Raw genomic sequence first — 18,811 nt, 5'->3', positions numbered from 1 at the left:
ACATTTCCTAAGAAGACAGAACTTTCAAAAATTCAGTTAGCCGGAGCAAACAGGCAATTCAAGAAGTATGCAAGTGTATTATTCCACTGTTTCACTGTTTTAAGTCAAGATCAAACCCCACAATTCTACAACAGCGTGTATCTCAGTACTGACCATTATCTTGAAGGACTCCTGTGGAAGTTGTTACTCTTACTGGCTGTTTTGCTTTTGTAGAGTTGCTAGAGAAGTGTCGTCTGGACACAGAATTCTCTGGATTCTGCCTTTTTTTGTCCTTCCCTTTAGGAGGCTGAGGTGAGAAACTGTTTTCACCTGGATTACTGGATCCAACAGTAGATTTAGACTGTCGATCACTTCCCTGAAAAGAAGTGTACGTAATCATCACTGATGAAAATGACAAAGTTTATTTTTATTTCAGTATTATTTCATCCTTTCAATACTAAAGATTGCTATCAGGTGTTAGAGAAGCATATTAACTTACAATCAGTACAGTTAAGTGGTATCTTAATCTATCCAGAACACTGTAACTATCTCTTTTACTTCCTATATGATTAAACTGATAAATGCACCTCACAACTCCCAGAGGAAAATAAAACACATATATCCAAAAGCAATGCTTCATTTGATGAAAAGAGCGGCTAAACGAATCTATACATGCATGCATATGATACACAGTTATATCTCATCTATGCATATGTGTGGAAAGTCACAAGATATAACATATGTAACTCGTGTATAATTAATAACCTGTGTAAATGAGACATGGGCATGAATCTAAGTGTTAGAAGCAGCTGGAAAAGGACAACAGTCTTGTTGACACTGATTTGTCAAGTGGACACTAAGGAAGGAGTCTGCCAACACATCACCTCTGAGTCACCTCAAATGACATCAGCCAGTTCCTCTGCCTGCTCTGTGGTGTAGTTAAGAACAGAACCAGAAACCTGGTCCTTCTTTATATAATTTTGATGTATGTATGATCCTGAGTGTACTAGCCAGAGATTTTATCATTTATACACATTATTCTTCAGTCTAAATCTGTTCACAGTCAACACTGTAAAATCCTGAAGTGTACATAGAGGCCCTTGGGATGTTGTTTATATTATTACAGGCTGCATAAAGACTTTACCAACTGAACACCCTCAACACTGCCTCTTGTTAGAGTCTGCCAGAGTCCTACTTTTACCAGCCTAACAGTACGTGTAGTTTCTTCCTAATCCACTTCTGCCAAAACTCTCCATATAACAACAAAACACTCAAGTAGATAGGGCAGAAAACCTTATCATTATCTGGAACAGCTCACCTTATCACAGACATAGCTAAATCACAAAAGATATAAAGTAGATATAGTCTACTTCATTGTTCCACAGTTCAGGCTATTTTAGAACTTGCCCACCAGAAAGGCCTTTCATTCTGCAATGGTCATGGGCAATTCTTTACACCTCATCGCTAAAGGTAAAAGGTAATATATATAAAATTAAAATATTTAAAAAAAATAAGTCCTGAACAAAAGCCCACATCTTGCTTTATAAAATCCAGTATGAATTATTATACTTTTATGTGATTCTTCTGGTTTTCACATAAACATAAATCTGTTTTGTTTAAATATCTTATTTAAATAATATCTAGCTTTTACCATCTCATCTACCATTTGTCTACCAATACCATCAAATCTACCACTTAGCCTGTCTCTATAGTAAGAGATGAGGGCATGGCAACATTTCAGCCTCTTCTAATTCACCATTTTCTGTAAAGAACTTTTGCTAAAGGTTCTGTGTTTTCCTTTAAGGTGTATAATTTGAACAAAAAATTTAACAAATAAAAAAAGATAGCTGACTAGGTTCATGAGAAAGACTTGAAGGCAGCAGTTGAGCTTTACTATGGAAAACTTTACAAAAAATAAAGAAGCCACTTTCGCAATATTTTCTCAGTCCCTTTTGTGGAACTGACGCTGCAAATAGCTATGGATTCATTTAGCTTCAATAAGCATACCACCAGGTGGCTGTGGATTATTTTCTCTTCAGATTTAACTAAAACCCAAAGGACAGGGACTTTCCATCTGCCAGAATTAAGCAAAATTAGAACAAGCTTTATTATGGCACTTGATACTTACACTGCCTTTAAACTTTCGAGATCCCACAATTGGAGGCAATACAGAGGCTTTAGAACTGCAGAAATAAGACACATCTTAGAATTGTGTACACTCTTACTATCATAGACACTATGCATTTATAATCAAGTCAGATAACACCAAGTCAACTACAGCAACAGAGCTGTTTTATTCATTGTACATTTTCACAAAGAATTACACATTTCTGCTCCCAAGACTATATTTAAATGTATAATCATCAACTTATTCAACTAAATACATTACATTTCCCCATAATGTCCCCCTACTTTATATATCCAAAATTTGCAAAGCTGTATGAAGTGAATTACTATGTGAAAGATCCTTACAACTATTACAATTAAGAGTTCCATCAATTTCACCAAAATCACCTTTACATCAGTTGATTAACACAGCTTTTCACTGTCCCTAAACTCGATAGTTTTAAATGCTGCTTCCCAAAATACTTTCAAGTTATTCACATTGTCTATAGTTGCTCATTAAAAAAAAAAGTTACATTCCAGTTTATATTAATTTATATTTGTGGGGCAAATTGTAATTTCTTTCCATTTATTTCAATGAGATGCTCCGAATTTTCATGTTTTCCATAGATAGCAAAAGCCAAAATTTCTCCTTAGAGACACCTGGATTAGGAGTCTCTTATGTAATAAATACATGCAAACATATAGCATTCTTAAGGGAGTACATATTCCAAAAAAGAATACCAAGCAAGAGAAGATCTAGACTGGTGTAGCTGGAATGGAAAAAAACCAAATTAAGCCAAGTCAAAATAATCCTTTCTCTAACATGAATTTAGTGATGTATAACCAATGGCATATTTATGAGGTAAAAAAGTCTTCTAAATTTTATTTTCTTTTTTGTTATCTCAACAGTCTCAGAAGTTTTCAATAAAGTTTTGTATCCATATTAACCCATCCATCCCTCATTCCTGGAATGATTATTTTGTACTGTACCAATTATACTTTGTAAACATCTGAGAAGCATATCACACACCTATAGAACTTACCCTTGTGGCCATTTCATTGTAGATTTGCCACACAGCAGATCACCATATGGTAGTTTCTTAAACTTTTCTCTACCCACTGCAACATAAATTTGTCCGTTCTCCAAGTCTGACCCATCCTGAACAAGTTTTCCATCCAAAGTGTAAAGTCTGAAAAACAGAAACCTTAACACTCAGGTGTATAAAGAGCATTGAAAGCCATGTTAATTTAAATTCATAAATCACATTGAATTTCCAGGTACGAAACCAACTAAAGTACAGTGGCTGCCATACAATGATCAGTCACTACACACAAAAAAAAACAAACACCAAAAGACAGGGAAACACAGAGCAAAATAATTACCTAAATTACAGTTTATATAAAACAAATTAAGTTGATAAGAAACAAATTAATATTTTTTCCATAAAAAAATGTGAAGCACTATGACAGATTAAATAATCTCATAATTTCTAAAATTAATTAAATTACTTTGTACTTAGATGGTCCTTAATGCCTTATCCCTGATACCTTGGCAGGGATATATTCCATGAGTTCCTGACCCCTCTCATACCAAGTTCCATCTCCCATCTGTGCTTTGGGCACTATGCAGTAACATGAGAACAGGGCATGAATGGCCCCATGACTGTAAACCCAGAACCTGTCCACCTAACACAGCCCAAGTTTATAATAGTGCACTGATATTGTTTTATTGGGAGATCAGAAAGTTGTGACATGGCTGCATCTGGTGGAGCAAGGCTGGAAGCTGCAGGAAATACGTTTTAACAAGAAGCTATGCATCTTAGGCACCTACAATACCAATAATGAATATGTGTATTACACCACACCGATTTTTACCACAATAATTTCTGTTTGTACACTTTGCTGAGAAGGAAGAAATGCATTAGGGACTGTGGGGGGGAAGATGGGGGAGCAGGGACAGTCAACAAACACCTTATGTCCATGCTATCTCAATTGCTTCATTGTCAAGTTCGCGATTTTATGTTTAAAAATGGTCAAAACAATAAGGAAGGAGGAAAAACTAAAAAATAAATAAGATCTTTCCTATGAAACACATTCCAAAACTCACCAATATTTATATTTAATTAAAAAGTCAACACTAACAGTTTGCATTTAGCTCTTAAATGCAGGAATGTTGAATGTCCATCCTATATTGCCTTCTAGAAGCCTTCTACAGAAGCTACTATATGTGTTATCATAAATACCAACACCATGCAAGGAGATAGAAAATTATATACACACCTAAACAATGAACCTTTTAGGAAGAATATCAAAAGCCTGCCTTCAGAACACCCCTGACTTACAAAGCACAAAAAAATTCACTTTAATAGAGAAAAAGCCTCTTCTTAAGTTCACGCACATGGTCACACAACCTTCAATAAATCCGGGGTTGGGGGGGGGGTGGAAAGGATGCAGCTTGTAGAACCAGGAATCACTGAATAGCTGAGGTTGGACATGATCTCTGGAGTTTGCATGGTCCAACTACCCTTTGCAGAGCAAGAGCAACTAGAGCAGGTTGCTCAGGGCTGTGTCCAAGTGTGTTTGAATACCTGCAAGGATGGAGACTCCACAATTTCTTCCAGGTTTGATGACCCTGTGGAGAACTAGCCTCCAAAAAAAAATTATGTCTCTCACTGAAATTGACTGCAATAGAGAGATGTAACAGAAAAAATAAAATAAAGGATAAACGGGGGCAATACTGCGGGGTAGGGGCCGTGGCTAGGACCTCATCCCGAGCCACACAGGCCTGGGAGCAGCAGCCTAAGACTGCCAAGCAATGAATGTGGGACTGATAAAGATGATCATTGGGGGTCGTTACCGTGCCCATGCCCACTGCCCGCTGCTGCTGGTACAAACGAGAGAGGAGAAAAGAAGACAAGAGAGAGAGGAGAAGGAAAACCAAATAAAAGGAGCGGAGCTGAAAGCTGCCCTCGCTGACACCACCACAGGCAGTGACTTTGCCACCAGACCCAGGTGCAGTGAGGAAAACAGCTTGCCGGACTCCTCGCCTCTCCAGCACTCCTGAGACCATCAGGACAGAAGAAGAAAAGGAAGAAAGCTCTTCAGGGCAATAGGGGTGAGTGGCCCTGCCACCCGTGCCGTGCCCAGACTCCAAAAAGAGCCGTCCCTTGCGTGCCCAGGCACACGGCAGCTCGGCTGCCAGAGGCACCAGAGGACGAAGGCAGCAGCTGCTGCAGCCTCGGCGCCCCTGCTGTCCCTGCCACTGGTGCCACCTACGCTGGATCTGCCACAACTCGCCTCCCCCCCTGGCTCCAGGAGGACACGAGCACAACATCGCCATCCAAACCTTTCATCTCTAAGGCGTTCTCCCCCCGGGTGTGTCATTGGCCCCTCACTCGCACTCACTTTCGTAGACCCGCAAGGCAAAGCCTCGGGCTTGTGGCCACCCTTTCTATTATTGCTTTCATACACACATTTTCCCTGGTGTATTTATGACATCTCTTCCCACTCTCCGCTGCTCCTTTGGATATTTTAGTAAAAGTTACAACTTGCCTGTGTGCGTGTGTGCTGCCGGAGGAGTTTATCAGTCAGCTATATATGGAAGCAAGCAGGTTCCCAGCCAGGGATGGACCCACTGAAATGATTAAAAGGCTATCCTGAAGATATACTTGGTGTCAGAAAATCCTGATAAACAAACAGGGTGATTGTGTCCTAAGATAAGGCGGCTTCGACCTGCGACAGACCCTTACAGTAATTGTTTTTTTCCATCTGTTCAAGTGGATTTTCCTGTATTTCATTTTGTGCCCATTTCCTCTTGTTCTCTCACTGAGAACCTCTGATAAAAGCCTGACTCAAACTTCTTTATGCCTTCCTACCAGGTATTTATACACATTAACAAGACCCCTCTGAACCTTCTCCTACCCGAGGTGCAAAGCCCCAGCTCTCCCACGTGACAGGTATCTTCAAGCTCTTCATCTTCATGTCCCTTCACTGTGCTTGCTTCTCCATGTCCTCTTACCAAGCATCACACAAGTTTTGTGACACTTACTTCTGCAGCCTTCTATCCACCCAGCTGGCCACGATCATGCAAAGATCACCTGGGTTCTCTCTGGCTAATTATTATGCAACAAAGATGCCCTTGTGGTCACTTTTTCTGGTCTCTGGAGGATAACCTAGGGCTTATCCTGTGGAATGCCATTGGACTTCCATTTTCCCTCCCAAATCCACGTAAAAAATTGACAGCCAAAACAAAACAAGCATAAAGGCTGACAAAGGAGACAGTGAAGACACAACTTGGAGGACCAATATTGCCACAGTTGCTCATGCACAACCAGGATCCTATCAGGATGAAGTACCCCACCCCCCTTGCCCTATCTGGCAAGCAGAAAAGCTACTTTGTCTTCGCTCTCATATTTCTTACTTACAGCCCTATTCTGATAGGGATGATCAAGAATTGTTTTTTTTCAAAACAACACTTCAAATTGGGCAAGACTTGGGCAGCTTTGTATGTCTTTTAATGACATGCAAAAGAAGAAATGCTATATACACAATGCAGGTTCTCATTAGTTCCACTTACCCTTCTTTAATGAGGAATTGTATCTTTCCAGCATCAGTGGTCTTACAGGAGCTCCCCTAATGCTAACATAGTTTCAGTAAACCCCAGCAATTAATGTGTAACTTATTAAAGAGCAACGATCACTTTACTTAAGTATTTCATATGTATTCTTAGCATTTTAAGGAAAAGAAAATTAAAACTGGGTTAATAGAAAACCAAAAAAAGGAAAACATTAAATAATTCAAAATTATCTCATTTTTAAAGGATTAAAACTGAGCACTGGAGAGAACTTCTCCAAAGCAATCCTAGCTATATGGAGAATGATGAATGTTTTCATGTACATCATTCAGTTTCACCAAGAAGTGACACCAAGTAACGAGAATAAAATGTGAAGGTTTTTAAACTGCTTAAGAACTTGAAAGCAAAAATAATTGATATGCAGCAAACAGCTGTTACTTTGCTCAACTCCAAGTTACACTAGCTGAGAATCAGACCCAGCAAGCTGCAACACGTGTATATTTACCTGATTGCAAGTAGAAGTGCTAAGTAGCCAGATAATAGACACAAAGAAATGCAAGGCTGAAAGGAAAAATTCAATGAGAGCTAATAGTCAATAGATAGCATTGCCTTACCTTTCATAGTTTGCATCAGCTCTGAGAAACATTCAGAACTGAAACACTATCTTATCTTCACTGATTGAGAAAGATTTTACAAGCACTGCTTCAGGCATTGCATAATCTATGAAGAATAGTTTTTCACAGAAGGTCCTTGCCCCCCTGAGGAAAAGGTTTTCTGTAATGGGCTCTGCATGGGGCAACACTGGAATGTCAGTAATTTGACAGTACATATCTTGGCAGCCCACATACACTGCCGTGTTTCTCATGAAAGCTGCATGTATCATTTTGCTCTGAAATTTGACATAACTACCAAATCCTGTTTTAGAGAACTTACTTTCTATTGTAAAAGCCTTAAGGGACTGAAACTTTCCTATCCGTGAGGTCACTTCCTATTTCTGGGATACCACAACATGTAACTGCTGATATACTGGAACTGGCAACCCCTCCCACCCCAACTGCTACTTCGGCCTTAGTTCTTATTAGGAGGCTGAGCTGGCAGAGTATAAAAGCACCACCTAGTCATAGCACACATCTTCAAAAACCAAGATTCCATATTTTCATTGAAATTGCCTCAGTAAATTTAAAGAGCTATCAAAATTAAAAGGTATCATGGATTGCATCTATTATTGCACATTCCCAACATTTCACCAACTTCACTGTGCTCATTTATTTTACTCTGGCATGTAACTTAATTATTAATACTACATGTATTGCATTATTCTTGTACTATTACACAGCTGCTAACTAAATGCTTAATCAAGAAACAACAGTTGAAACAAATTGAGGGTTTTTTAAAAATAGCAGTTGAAATTAATCTGAAGGTCACTTGGAGTCACCATATTTCCATTCTGTGGCTTTTTGATGTATTTTAGTTTTGTCCAAGTGGGTTTTCCCATGAAGCAGGAATTATCCATTATATCTACCTACTGTGTTATAAAAACATATCTATGCCTATCACATACATCTTGCAAATATGCAGCTTCCTAATACCTGTGAACAGCTCCACTTCTGAGGGTAACTTTTCCTGTAACCATTTCAAGAATATGATCCCAGTGATTCAGTGTTTTCCTGGGAATGAGGAGGCGTACCACAGGGCTAATAAGGTCTCCATTGCCAATCAGGCTGAAAGAAAGCAAAGCAAAATAATTCGGAGCAGCATTTTAAACAAAACTGACCTGAAGTTAAGACACGACCACCACCTGCAACAGCAGTTCACTAACTGAAAATTCTACTTACAAAATAGTGTAGGGCTCTTGGAGTGGTTTTCGAAACCGTGCTGACACAGTGATTCTACTGTGAGTAACTGGCTTGACCTGCAAGGAAAAAAAGAATTAGAAATTACTCAGTCTTCACACGGGGAGTTTGCCCTGAACACCACCAGCAAAGGGGGCCTCATGTCTGTAGAAAGTTCTTGTTTTTAAAACATACTTCTTTTTTTTCCATGCCAGTGTCACCTTCTATAGGGCATACATGATTGCTGCTGCAAATTCATAGACATGCTGAATAACAACCACAGCATAGCATATCGCACTACAGCCTGGCACAACTTATGGTTTCCACTGAGAGGTCAGAAGTGCATGGACATCTTTAGTAACTTCTCAGCTGCTGTTCCTAAGACCCGACACAGTGCTCCCAAATGGCCCAGGCAATTCAATCATCTTCTCTCTTTGACAATAAATGCCACCTTTAGGTCTCTCTGCTATTCTCTAGTAAGGTCTTTACATTTAATCCATCAGTGATTTATAAAGGTTGCTGTATACTAACCTCATTTTAGGGCAATAACTCACAAGTGAGGTGGACTGCAAATTTTTATCTCTCAGGGGAACAGATAAATCTGCTGAACTAAGTCTGTTCTCAATGTCTTCTAAAAAACAAATGTATCTATTCTGAATTCAACTGACTTTACCTTCTTGCCTTTCTGAAAGACCCCTGTAAACAGTGAAGCCCTCCTAATCTTCCATTTTCTTTGAGATCTAGGGGACATGAAAGCTTAAGCTGGCCGTGGATGGAGGAAGGCAGAATTAGCCTTTGCATAGCACAGTGAATAAATGGAAAAAATAAGCAGTGGCAAGGGCATGATGATTTGAAGCTCAGTGCAAAGGGATATTTTGGCCAGAGACTTCTGTAAGAGGAGAGACGGCAAGAAAGATGTTGCTACTACACTATGCAAGCAGTGCTTGCGGACCAGACTAGGAAACAGGCTCCTTGGGACCCCCTCTTTATGCAAGCTACTTATTAGGCAGTGTGTTTACTCCTTACGATCTATTTTGTAGATACATCTTAGTCTTGGCCTCATACAATGAGGAATTTTGTACTAGACTGTACATAAGCTATACCTTAATGCCTAAGTTATTGCAGTCCACAGAGTTGCTGTTAATTCTAGTGTGCTCTAAATCTGGTGGAAGACTCACACATACTACTACAGGCTTGGAAAGTAATAGGTTACTATTATACAGTTCACCAGGGAAGGCACAGAGATTTTTGGAAGCTGCCAAATAATTTAGGAGCTCTGCCATTCTGGTAGGAATATTAAAAGCACATTTTTCAGAGCATAACTACTAATTTATGTCAGAAAAATCTGATATTAAAATTAAAATGCTGATTAAGAAATCTGCAAGAGAGCTTCAGAATACAGAAGAAATATTGTAACTTTCTAAAGAGTATGCTACTGAAGGCTGAGACAGTACTGATTCACTTCCATAATATCAGGTCCTAATATTTAGGCTCCAAACACAGATTCCATCCAAAACGGGAATGACTTAACTTCAGCTGCCCTTACACCTTTCTGTGTAGCTGCCAGGAAGCCAGGCTAATCCCCTGTATTCAACATATAACTAGTAAGGCCTTATGTCACTTTTTCTAAAAGTTGATTCTTCATCCATTCCTGATGCTCTATTATGCTGCTGATACCAATACTCAAGCCCCCACATAGCCCAAGAAGTCCATCAAACTAAGTTCTCTAATCCAGTCTGTATCTCTTAGGTTTCAATGATCCACACTTTACTAGAACTAGTTAGAAAGCACTCAGTAAACATAAAGGAACCCTTTAGGGTAGTCCCAGGTGTGCCTAATTATTTATTTGTTCCTGCAAGCTGATGAAACCATTAATTTAGATGTAGGCTCCTCAGAAGGCCATAATGTTATTGCTTGCAGCCCAACCACTTGGCCCTTGAGAAAACAAGCAACCTGGCAGATGTTAAGAGCTCATTTCTTATTCAAGGGATTGTATTTCTGCCAATAGCAGATACTGTGGTATCAGTTTGCACGTTTGTCTTTTTTGGTTACCTTCTCGAGCAGCCATTAGTATTTCTAGCAGCTGTCTGTGGAGTAACAAGCCAGCCCTGTTCTTAAGCAAACTGCAGGGGACCAGCTTGGGCAGAGACTTAATATTTGTCTTATCTACCTAAACAAGGCCTAAACCAGAACTTCAAGCGTGTTTAAATCAATTGTGCCTCCTATATTAAAAGATGAAAATAATATGTTAGTGCAATATTATATTTGATGATGTAACACCACAACAATCAATGCATGGAAACACTAAGATGACTAAGACACTATCAAAACACCCACAGTGCATGAACAAGACCTCAGTTTCTGGGAGCTTGAAATAGAGTAGCCCACACTAAATAAAGAGATGCTGGACCTTGTTGGCACAGAACTCTGAAGAGTCTTGTCACACTCAACATGAACAGTGGGCACAAGTGTACTGCATCTTTTCTTGAGGTCCATATGAACTTAAGCAGATGTTTAGGCTATCACTGTTTGTCTGAAAGAGGAGGGATAACTAAAGTCTTTGGGACTCATTGTCTCCTGAAGGCATGTTTTATACCTGATCTGCTTCATGGTCCAAAAGAAATATAAACTATTTATATTCATCCACAACACAGATACAATCTGATGCTGCAAATGAGAGGAAAGGAGAAAATAAATACATAGCTTACATGAAAAAAATTTAAAGCAAACACAGGGAAATGTACAGGGGTGCTACAAATGAGCTATGTACAACAACTTTAATTTTGAAGCTGGTAAGCATGCAAGCAAGTACAACATAGTATGATACAGTATTCCACAATGCACAAGAAAGAACTCTTAGAGATGCTGAAGGTATGTTCTGGCTGTAGTACAAACTCACCAAGTACAACAGCAAAAAACCTCAGTACAAGCAAGCCTAGCCTGCTCTGAAGCCACCTTTTTGAAAAACAGTTTGGCTAAATCTACACTGCATTGTGATTTAAAACAAATAATAATAACAAAAAAGGAAAAAAAAAGCCCAACTCTATACAGCATTCTTCTAACTAGACTTACTGTCCTGTTCTTTCTTTAAGTGACTACCTTTTAGAGTTTAGAACAACTTCTGTCTGACCAACTACTCATGGTTATGAAAAGCAAGTCATATCATTTCAATATACAGAAGTATACATTAATAAAAGACCAAGTGCTCAGTCACTGCAAATCAATCTAGTTCCTTGGAAGTATATGGAGTTATGCCAAACCACACCAGTGGAAGACCTGATCCAGGATTTAATTAAAGAATACATGGTTCAGCTCTTATTTTGTTTGTAGGAGGCAACAATAAGCTGCAGTGTCTGGAATAGCCTGACCCCTCTGGCACTGCAGTTACATATTAACAATGATGTGGTATTGGGTGAAAGCTTGTGCTTATACAAAGAGACCAGCATCACTTAGACCCCTTAACTCTTTATTTTCTTTTAATTTCATCAGCCACGTTCTCAGCTGATGTAAATCAGCACTTAGAGATTTACATCAGCAGATTTACATTAATCAATGGTCTGGCCCCATTATGATTTTATCTTAAAATTTTGTACATTTTCAGTTTGTTTCAAAAGATCCATTCAAGGGCAGCTTCCATATCCTACTCGCAGATGTTTCCAACATTTAATGATTTGTTATGAGATACTCATCTGAGGCATTACATGACAACATACAGCAGTACCACAAAGCTTTTAGGGGAGGAAGGAGAAAGCATTATATCAGTTGAAACTCAGAGGGAACTTCAAGTAAGCTGGAGACAATCAGTCAAATGAGAATTTGCAAGGCAACAAGGCCTAACCACAGTTGGAAATACACCATGGGATCACAGACACTCATAACTATGATAATTTTTACCTTTCTGTTCTACAAATATTTTTTTATTTCCCACAGTGCCCCTTACACCAACAGCAGTGTGGATCTTTCATGTTTTTTACCCCCTGTGAAGTGGGGATCAATCTGCAGTGTTTGAGATCTCTGTAAACACTCAGATTTCAGAATACTTTGTAGAGAGAGTCTCTTAGAGCCCAGCTTTCATCTTCATTCGTAATTCACTGTGGTTGGATTTGTGTGGCTGAATGTTGGCTGCATCCAAGTGCCTCCTAACATCCCTTTGAAAATACAAAGCCAACAGCAGTTCAGCATCTAGGTGAAACATGGTAAAAAATCCACACCCTCACAGCTGCTTTCTAGCATCTATACATTTTCCCCTCATTCTAAAAAATACACCACATATTCACAAAATTTTACTAACACAGAGAAAACTCTTGGCAAACACACACAACACATGGCACAATCTACTTTGGGTACTTACATCTTCCACTGTTGACTGTTGGCAAAAAAACAAAATCAAAGTATCAGCAGTCAAACCATTACCTCAGGTATCATATGTGCAGATATGAAAAACAGTTTCTATAAGAAAACCATTTGGAATTAGAGTGTGCATATTCACATGTGTATACATGTATATAATGTGTGTATGCACACATGTATACATCAATTTAATATATTTTTCATACAAAATACATATTCTGTTTATGTTCAGCTGACCACATGAAAGGCAGAAGATCAACTAAGAACATGCTACTCCTTTTTAGAACATTACAAATGGGCTTAGCACCCAAGCAAACATCAAGAGTATTTGCTCATGCAGTGCTTGTAACTCACAGAAGTGTTACATGGGGGAGAGAATGTTATGGACATGGCATCACAGGGAAAGAAAGCATCATTGAGGATGGCTGTTCATGTAAGGAGACTGAGTGGGTCCAGGACAACTCTTCACTTCCAGGTCTCTACAGGACAACTCTCTGCTGCCAACTCTCTGCGGGGACAACTCCACAGGTTGGCAGATGACACAGGGCTGTGCTGGTGTCCCACTGGAGAGATGTCCTGGAGGAGAGATGTTCCTTCCTGCTCTGAGCCACCCAAACATTGGTTTGAAATACACAGATTCACTTCTTTCTTCAGAAATGTGTTAACCAGTAAATGTTAAAAAAAAAAAAAAAATCTCTGCAATGGAGTTGTAACAAAATAATGTTTATCTGTTTTGGCTGGTATGAACCTATTTGCTGATCTCCACACATAAAGTTTTTTATTTAATGACTGCAACTTGATAGTTTTCACACTTTCAACTCAAATATAGACTGGAAAGTGGGACAGACCCAGCAAACTACCTAATCTTCTATTGGCTACTCTGGAATTGTAAGAGACATGACACTTCTGAGAATCGGTCTTTGTATATTAGAAAAGTATACAGTTCATTATATAGTATTTAAATTGTCATCTGAATATACCATGCTGCATATTTAGTTCCTAAAAAGACAGCCTTTACGCACTTGAGCATAGTTTAAAATATAAACATTCCATTCTTAGCTTGTATTTTCCCTCCAGTGTATACTAAATAATTAGAAACACACTAAATACAGTGGTCTGGCAGAACTTCCACAGGCTGCCATGAGAACACAGACTAGTTATCCATAGCTAAGAATGGTGTGACTATCTGATTTATTTCCTTTTCCTACCAGAAGTGCCTCCTATGAAAGAGGGCAACTGCCAGATTTACAGGTTTACACGTATTTATAAAGCCACTCTGGACAGCAGCAAAACAACAGTCAAAAAATGCAACCTCCCTGAAGCTGAAGCTCTGTGCTGGTTTGATATACTCAGGTCTAAGAGCCAGCCTTTCCTGCTGCTGCATTAGTACAGTCTTGGGTGCTACAAACATCTCATTGGTTACTCACATCACTTTATAACTAACCTTTATTAAGTTTTAAATATTTCAACACAATGTCACATTCCAAATTTATCATCTCATGCAATGAGCCATGGCTTTACCAGTTTGTTACAATGGCCTTTTTGTTAATCAATGTGCTCAGGAAGATTGAGAACAAATATTTGCATTCCCCTAGGGTAGAAGTGGGGTCAAAAGAACAAAAACCCCATTTATACACATTATCACTACCCGGTGATGTGAAAGAAAGGAATGTTCAAGGTTCAGTAATCAAAAGCAAATCAGAACAATAAGTTTCCTAAAGCTATTACAGCATAGGAAACATCTTACCTTACCTATTTCATAGAAACATGACTTTTTTTAAACGGGCACTTTCATACACTTTGATGAAAGATGCAAAGTCAAACTCACTGAGGTGTTCAGTCAGTACAAAATCATTTAAGTTATCCCACAATGCTGTTAACCTGGATAATCTATGCTTCCCTGGCTACTGGGCATTGCTAGATGATACACTGGATAGTGCGAAACAGCCTTCAGCAAGAGCCTACCAGCCTTTCTATTGTTGTGGACACAAAAACAACACCCAAACTGCCATTAACTGAGTGTATTTCCACAATAAGTACCTCACAACACCACAGCAGTACACATACTTCTCAACCCACACGAAACATAGATGAGGCAGAAATGAACAATGCCAGAACAAATGGTTATGTACTGACTCAGGGAGCCTTCTAGACTTCATCACTCCTAAAAATTCCTGAAGTGTTTAAAGCCTCCCTGTTCACCTCGAGGGTACATCATCCTCCTTTTCAGCCATGGTAAGTGAATGGGAGTTCATAGCCCCTGTGCATCTGGGGTTAAGTTTCACCTCATCCAGCTAAGCCCTGGGAAGAAATATCTTTCACTTGGGAGCTATGACAGTTTTGGGGCATTAGGTTAGGAGCCAGATCTTCAGCTGGGACACATCAGACAATGGCATGGCCTTATGTGCACAGGTACTTAGACTGTGCAGTCCTCCAACATAGATCACATCTCTGTTGCTTCTGGATCCCAAGAATAGCTACTATTTCTTCTCCAAGTTGCATGACACCATACCCTACACTGCTTACACCACACACAATATTTGGATCAGTAATACAGATTTCATTCAAGCAAAGTAGATCTTGATGCTCACTTGTCCCTGACACAGTACTGCCAATTGTCACCTTTTTTGCTGCCCACTATTTGTGTATTTTCCCCAAATTCCTTAGACTTATTTAAACCAAAAGGAAGTCTCTGACCTGAAGAGCCTTAACCTGTGAACAGTGGCAGCTGAAGAACAAAAAGCAAACCCCCAATTACTATTTTTTTCATTCTTTTTAATGAAAGGTTGTTAGTGATTCTAGTAAGTCAATTTATCATGCAGCCACAAGTTTTTAATGAGACTAACATGCCTCATTAAAAACCTTCAGTCCTGGCACCTCTTCCCTTCCTCCCAGCCTCCTCACAGACCAAAAAGAAGTGATCCTACAGAACAAGGCAGACACGTTAACCAAGGAAGTGAGTGACTTTCAAGTTTCATATCAAACTCAACATAGACCATTACATTCTCCAGTGGCATGAACCAAAGACTCTGCAAGTCTTTCTGTTGCTCCAAAATCCACTAACTCCATCTGTAAGCAAGCTGGCAATTAAAATACTCCGATTTACACAACTTAGGCATACAGAACAATACAGTAAGAAATTTTATTAATTCATAGACCCAATTAGAAAAAAGGACACAGCTTACGTTTTAACTGGATGTCTGGCCAGTTCTTCTTTAATTCCTCCTGGTATTAGATTATGAACACTGAGGAAGAATATCTGTTTTGTATATCTTGTTGTGCTAATTATGTTACCAGGATACTAAATACCAAACAATGACATAAAATTTAACTACTAAAGATGTTGCTCAGGAGATTAAAGATGCATATCACATTTTTTTAATCTCTGCATTTTTATCTTCTTATTCCCTAAACTACACCTACAGCAGAATTCCTAATTAATTCAGTGTCAGAAAATGAGAAATTCCTTACTTAGTCTGTGACACTAGCAGCAGAAGAAATCAAACTGGTCAGACATGGAGTAGCAGGAGGATTTAGCTTTGCATAGTGGCACAGAAATACGAAGTAGACCTTTGCACACAATTTGTTTCCAGACATACAAATATTTTGTGTACAGTAATTTTCAGTAGCACAAATCACGTTTGTTTCTTTCTAATTCTTAGGACACAATTAGGAAAAAATATCCTGTGAAGACGTTGTTTTGACATGAAAGGGCTGTAACTTGCACACGCTGGGATAATTTCCAGTATCTATTCAGGCACTCTCTTACCCTCACAAAACTATCTTGATACAGAGGAAATATCAATGAACTATTTATAATTGACAATTAAAAGTTAAAGTGAATCTAGAGTCCACTCACTGAAAAATGACAAGTTTTTTTTATTATCAAACATATACATTATTTGTCAGATAAGATAGACGCTAGGTTTGAAATTAACAATAATTATAAATATTGGGATTTTTCATTAGAATCTACTTGGAAAAAAAGTGAAATATGTTAGGGATTTCGTATAACTAGCATAAATATATCAAAATACTTTATGAAATCAAGACGACATTATAAACTTCCAAAATTAAAATTTGAAAATTAATCCAATCATATCACTGCTGACAGATGAGTGGTGACTCCGCTGTCCAGCAACTAAGATGCACTTAAAGGATGCAGAAGAAACAAGTCTCATAAATGCTACCTAAACAATTGAATTATAAAATATGGAGGAACAGACGGAAACAGAAATTGATGCATTTATAGTAACATTTCAAAGGTTTTTTAAAAATTCTGACCATATATTCAGATCTACTAAGTCTCAAACATTGTATTATCCACCTCAGATGCCCCTGTCATGGTGCCCACCCCTCTTCTGTCAGCACTGGACAACCGGGGAACATTTCCTGGCTCAGAATCCCACCAGGAATGCAGTGGCTGGCTGACCTAGGCTGTGCTCTGCCAATTAACTATGTCCAATCCACAAGACCCCACAGCAGGAATGGCACTAAACTGATGTGCTGCAGCTGGAGACCACCAGTAGAAGGCACATTCTCCCTGTCACAGTTTCACTCTGCAATCATATTCCATCACAGGAGGAGACACACTCTGTGAAGTTCCCTAGCAAGCTCTACTCTATGTCCTAGCATGTCTGTGCCATCCAGCGTATCAACAATGTGAGGACTGAAAGGTACTCAATCAGTGAAATAAATAAAATTTTCAAAATGTTCAACACCTCATTCAAATCCTTTTAATTATCAAGTGTTTTCAGTAATGAAAGATGTTCTGCGGTTGCTTGGAGGTGCAAATATTCAGGTCATACATGTATGAATGCCTTCAGGAATATTTGCTAATCCTCTGAAGAATCATTGGTAAAAAATATTGATTATTCCATTCTACAAAGACTCCTTCAAATATGACCAAATCTAAACCACCTGATAAAATAAGAAGCTGCAGTTGAAATAGAGTTATGGAATAATTAAATGCATTTATGTAAAACAGCAAAAAAAAAAGTGATGAATCACTGGAAAAATGTGACCAGGACACAAGTACTACATGTGAGCCAACAGAATTGCACAAGCATACCCAGGATGAATATAGGAGAAATGTGGAAGCTGGAAAGGTAGAACAAGACCTGATGGGTGGTGGTCAAAGAGTTGATAGTGGATCCTGCACGCCAAGGCCCCTGACATGCATCACTGAACTCAACAGTTAAAGAGCCACATACAGCCATCTGTCATGATAAATGATAGCAGTCTAGCATCAGAATCACAGAATCACAGAGTGCTCAGGTTTAGAAGTGACCTATGAAGATAACCTAGTCCAATCTGCCTGCCAGAGCAGGGTCACCTACAGTTGATCCACACAGGAACATGTCCAGATGGGTTTGGAATGTGTCCAGAGAAGGAGACTCCACAACTTCTCTGGGCAGCCCGTTCCAGTGTTCTGTTACCCTCACGATAATGTCTTGTCCATCCAAAAATCCCAAGGGCATGTTCTCACAGCCACCTGAACCTAAAGCAGCCTTGGGTGCTGGCCACTGACCGCAGTGCCTGTGGAATACAACCCTGTGCTGCCCACACACTCCTGCTGCTGCTCCTGGGGTTTCCACCGCATGTCCCATCCCAGTGCCAGCACAGCCCTCCTGGCATCAGCCTGTGCCAGGCTGCATTATGCAGCACAACTTGCAGGACACACAGGTTCTGGGAAAAAAAGAAGAAGGACTAGACATGCAAGTATCAAGAGGCTGCTGGTGAAACTCCAGCAATTACAAATGATTGTCCAAAGGTACCAGGGACTAGAAAACTCTTCCTGTGCTACAACTGGACTCAACATTCAAGACATTTTGTCTTCAATTCCTAGCAGAGTTCCCTCCCTTTTACTCCTATTCCATTCTCAGGGAAAGTTCTTGAATTAGAAATGTGGGGGGAAATAACTCTCCTTAACTTGAGCACCAAGCTGTTCCAGCAGAACAGATAATGTTCT

General features: G+C 39.2%; 1 protein-coding gene across 2 annotated transcripts in view; it reads right to left on the bottom strand.

The window, feature by feature from the left end:
* DCDC2 (doublecortin domain containing 2) overlaps window positions 1–18,811 on the bottom strand; it is a 76,740-nt gene that overhangs the window by 47,081 nt on the left and 10,848 nt on the right. Inside the window, exons 3-7 of one of the 2 annotated variants that reach the window (XM_051612088.1) lie at window positions 8,494–8,570; window positions 8,248–8,379; window positions 3,129–3,275; window positions 2,108–2,162; window positions 154–355 (exon numbers count right to left, since the gene is read on the bottom strand). In XM_051612088.1, the coding sequence (XP_051468048.1) occupies window positions 154–355; window positions 2,108–2,162; window positions 3,129–3,275; window positions 8,248–8,379; window positions 8,494–8,570 (613 nt within the window). The remainder of the gene's footprint in view (window positions 1–153; window positions 356–2,107; window positions 2,163–3,128; window positions 3,276–8,247; window positions 8,380–8,493; window positions 8,571–18,811) is intronic. The other variant, XM_051612089.1, reaches the window with a different exon arrangement.

The sequence above is a fragment of the Apus apus genome, chromosome 2, assembly GCF_020740795.1.
Source record: "Apus apus isolate bApuApu2 chromosome 2, bApuApu2.pri.cur, whole genome shotgun sequence".
NCBI classification, from domain to species: Eukaryota; Metazoa; Chordata; class Aves; order Apodiformes; family Apodidae; genus Apus; species Apus apus.
This window is presented reverse-complemented; position numbering and strand designations above follow the sequence as displayed.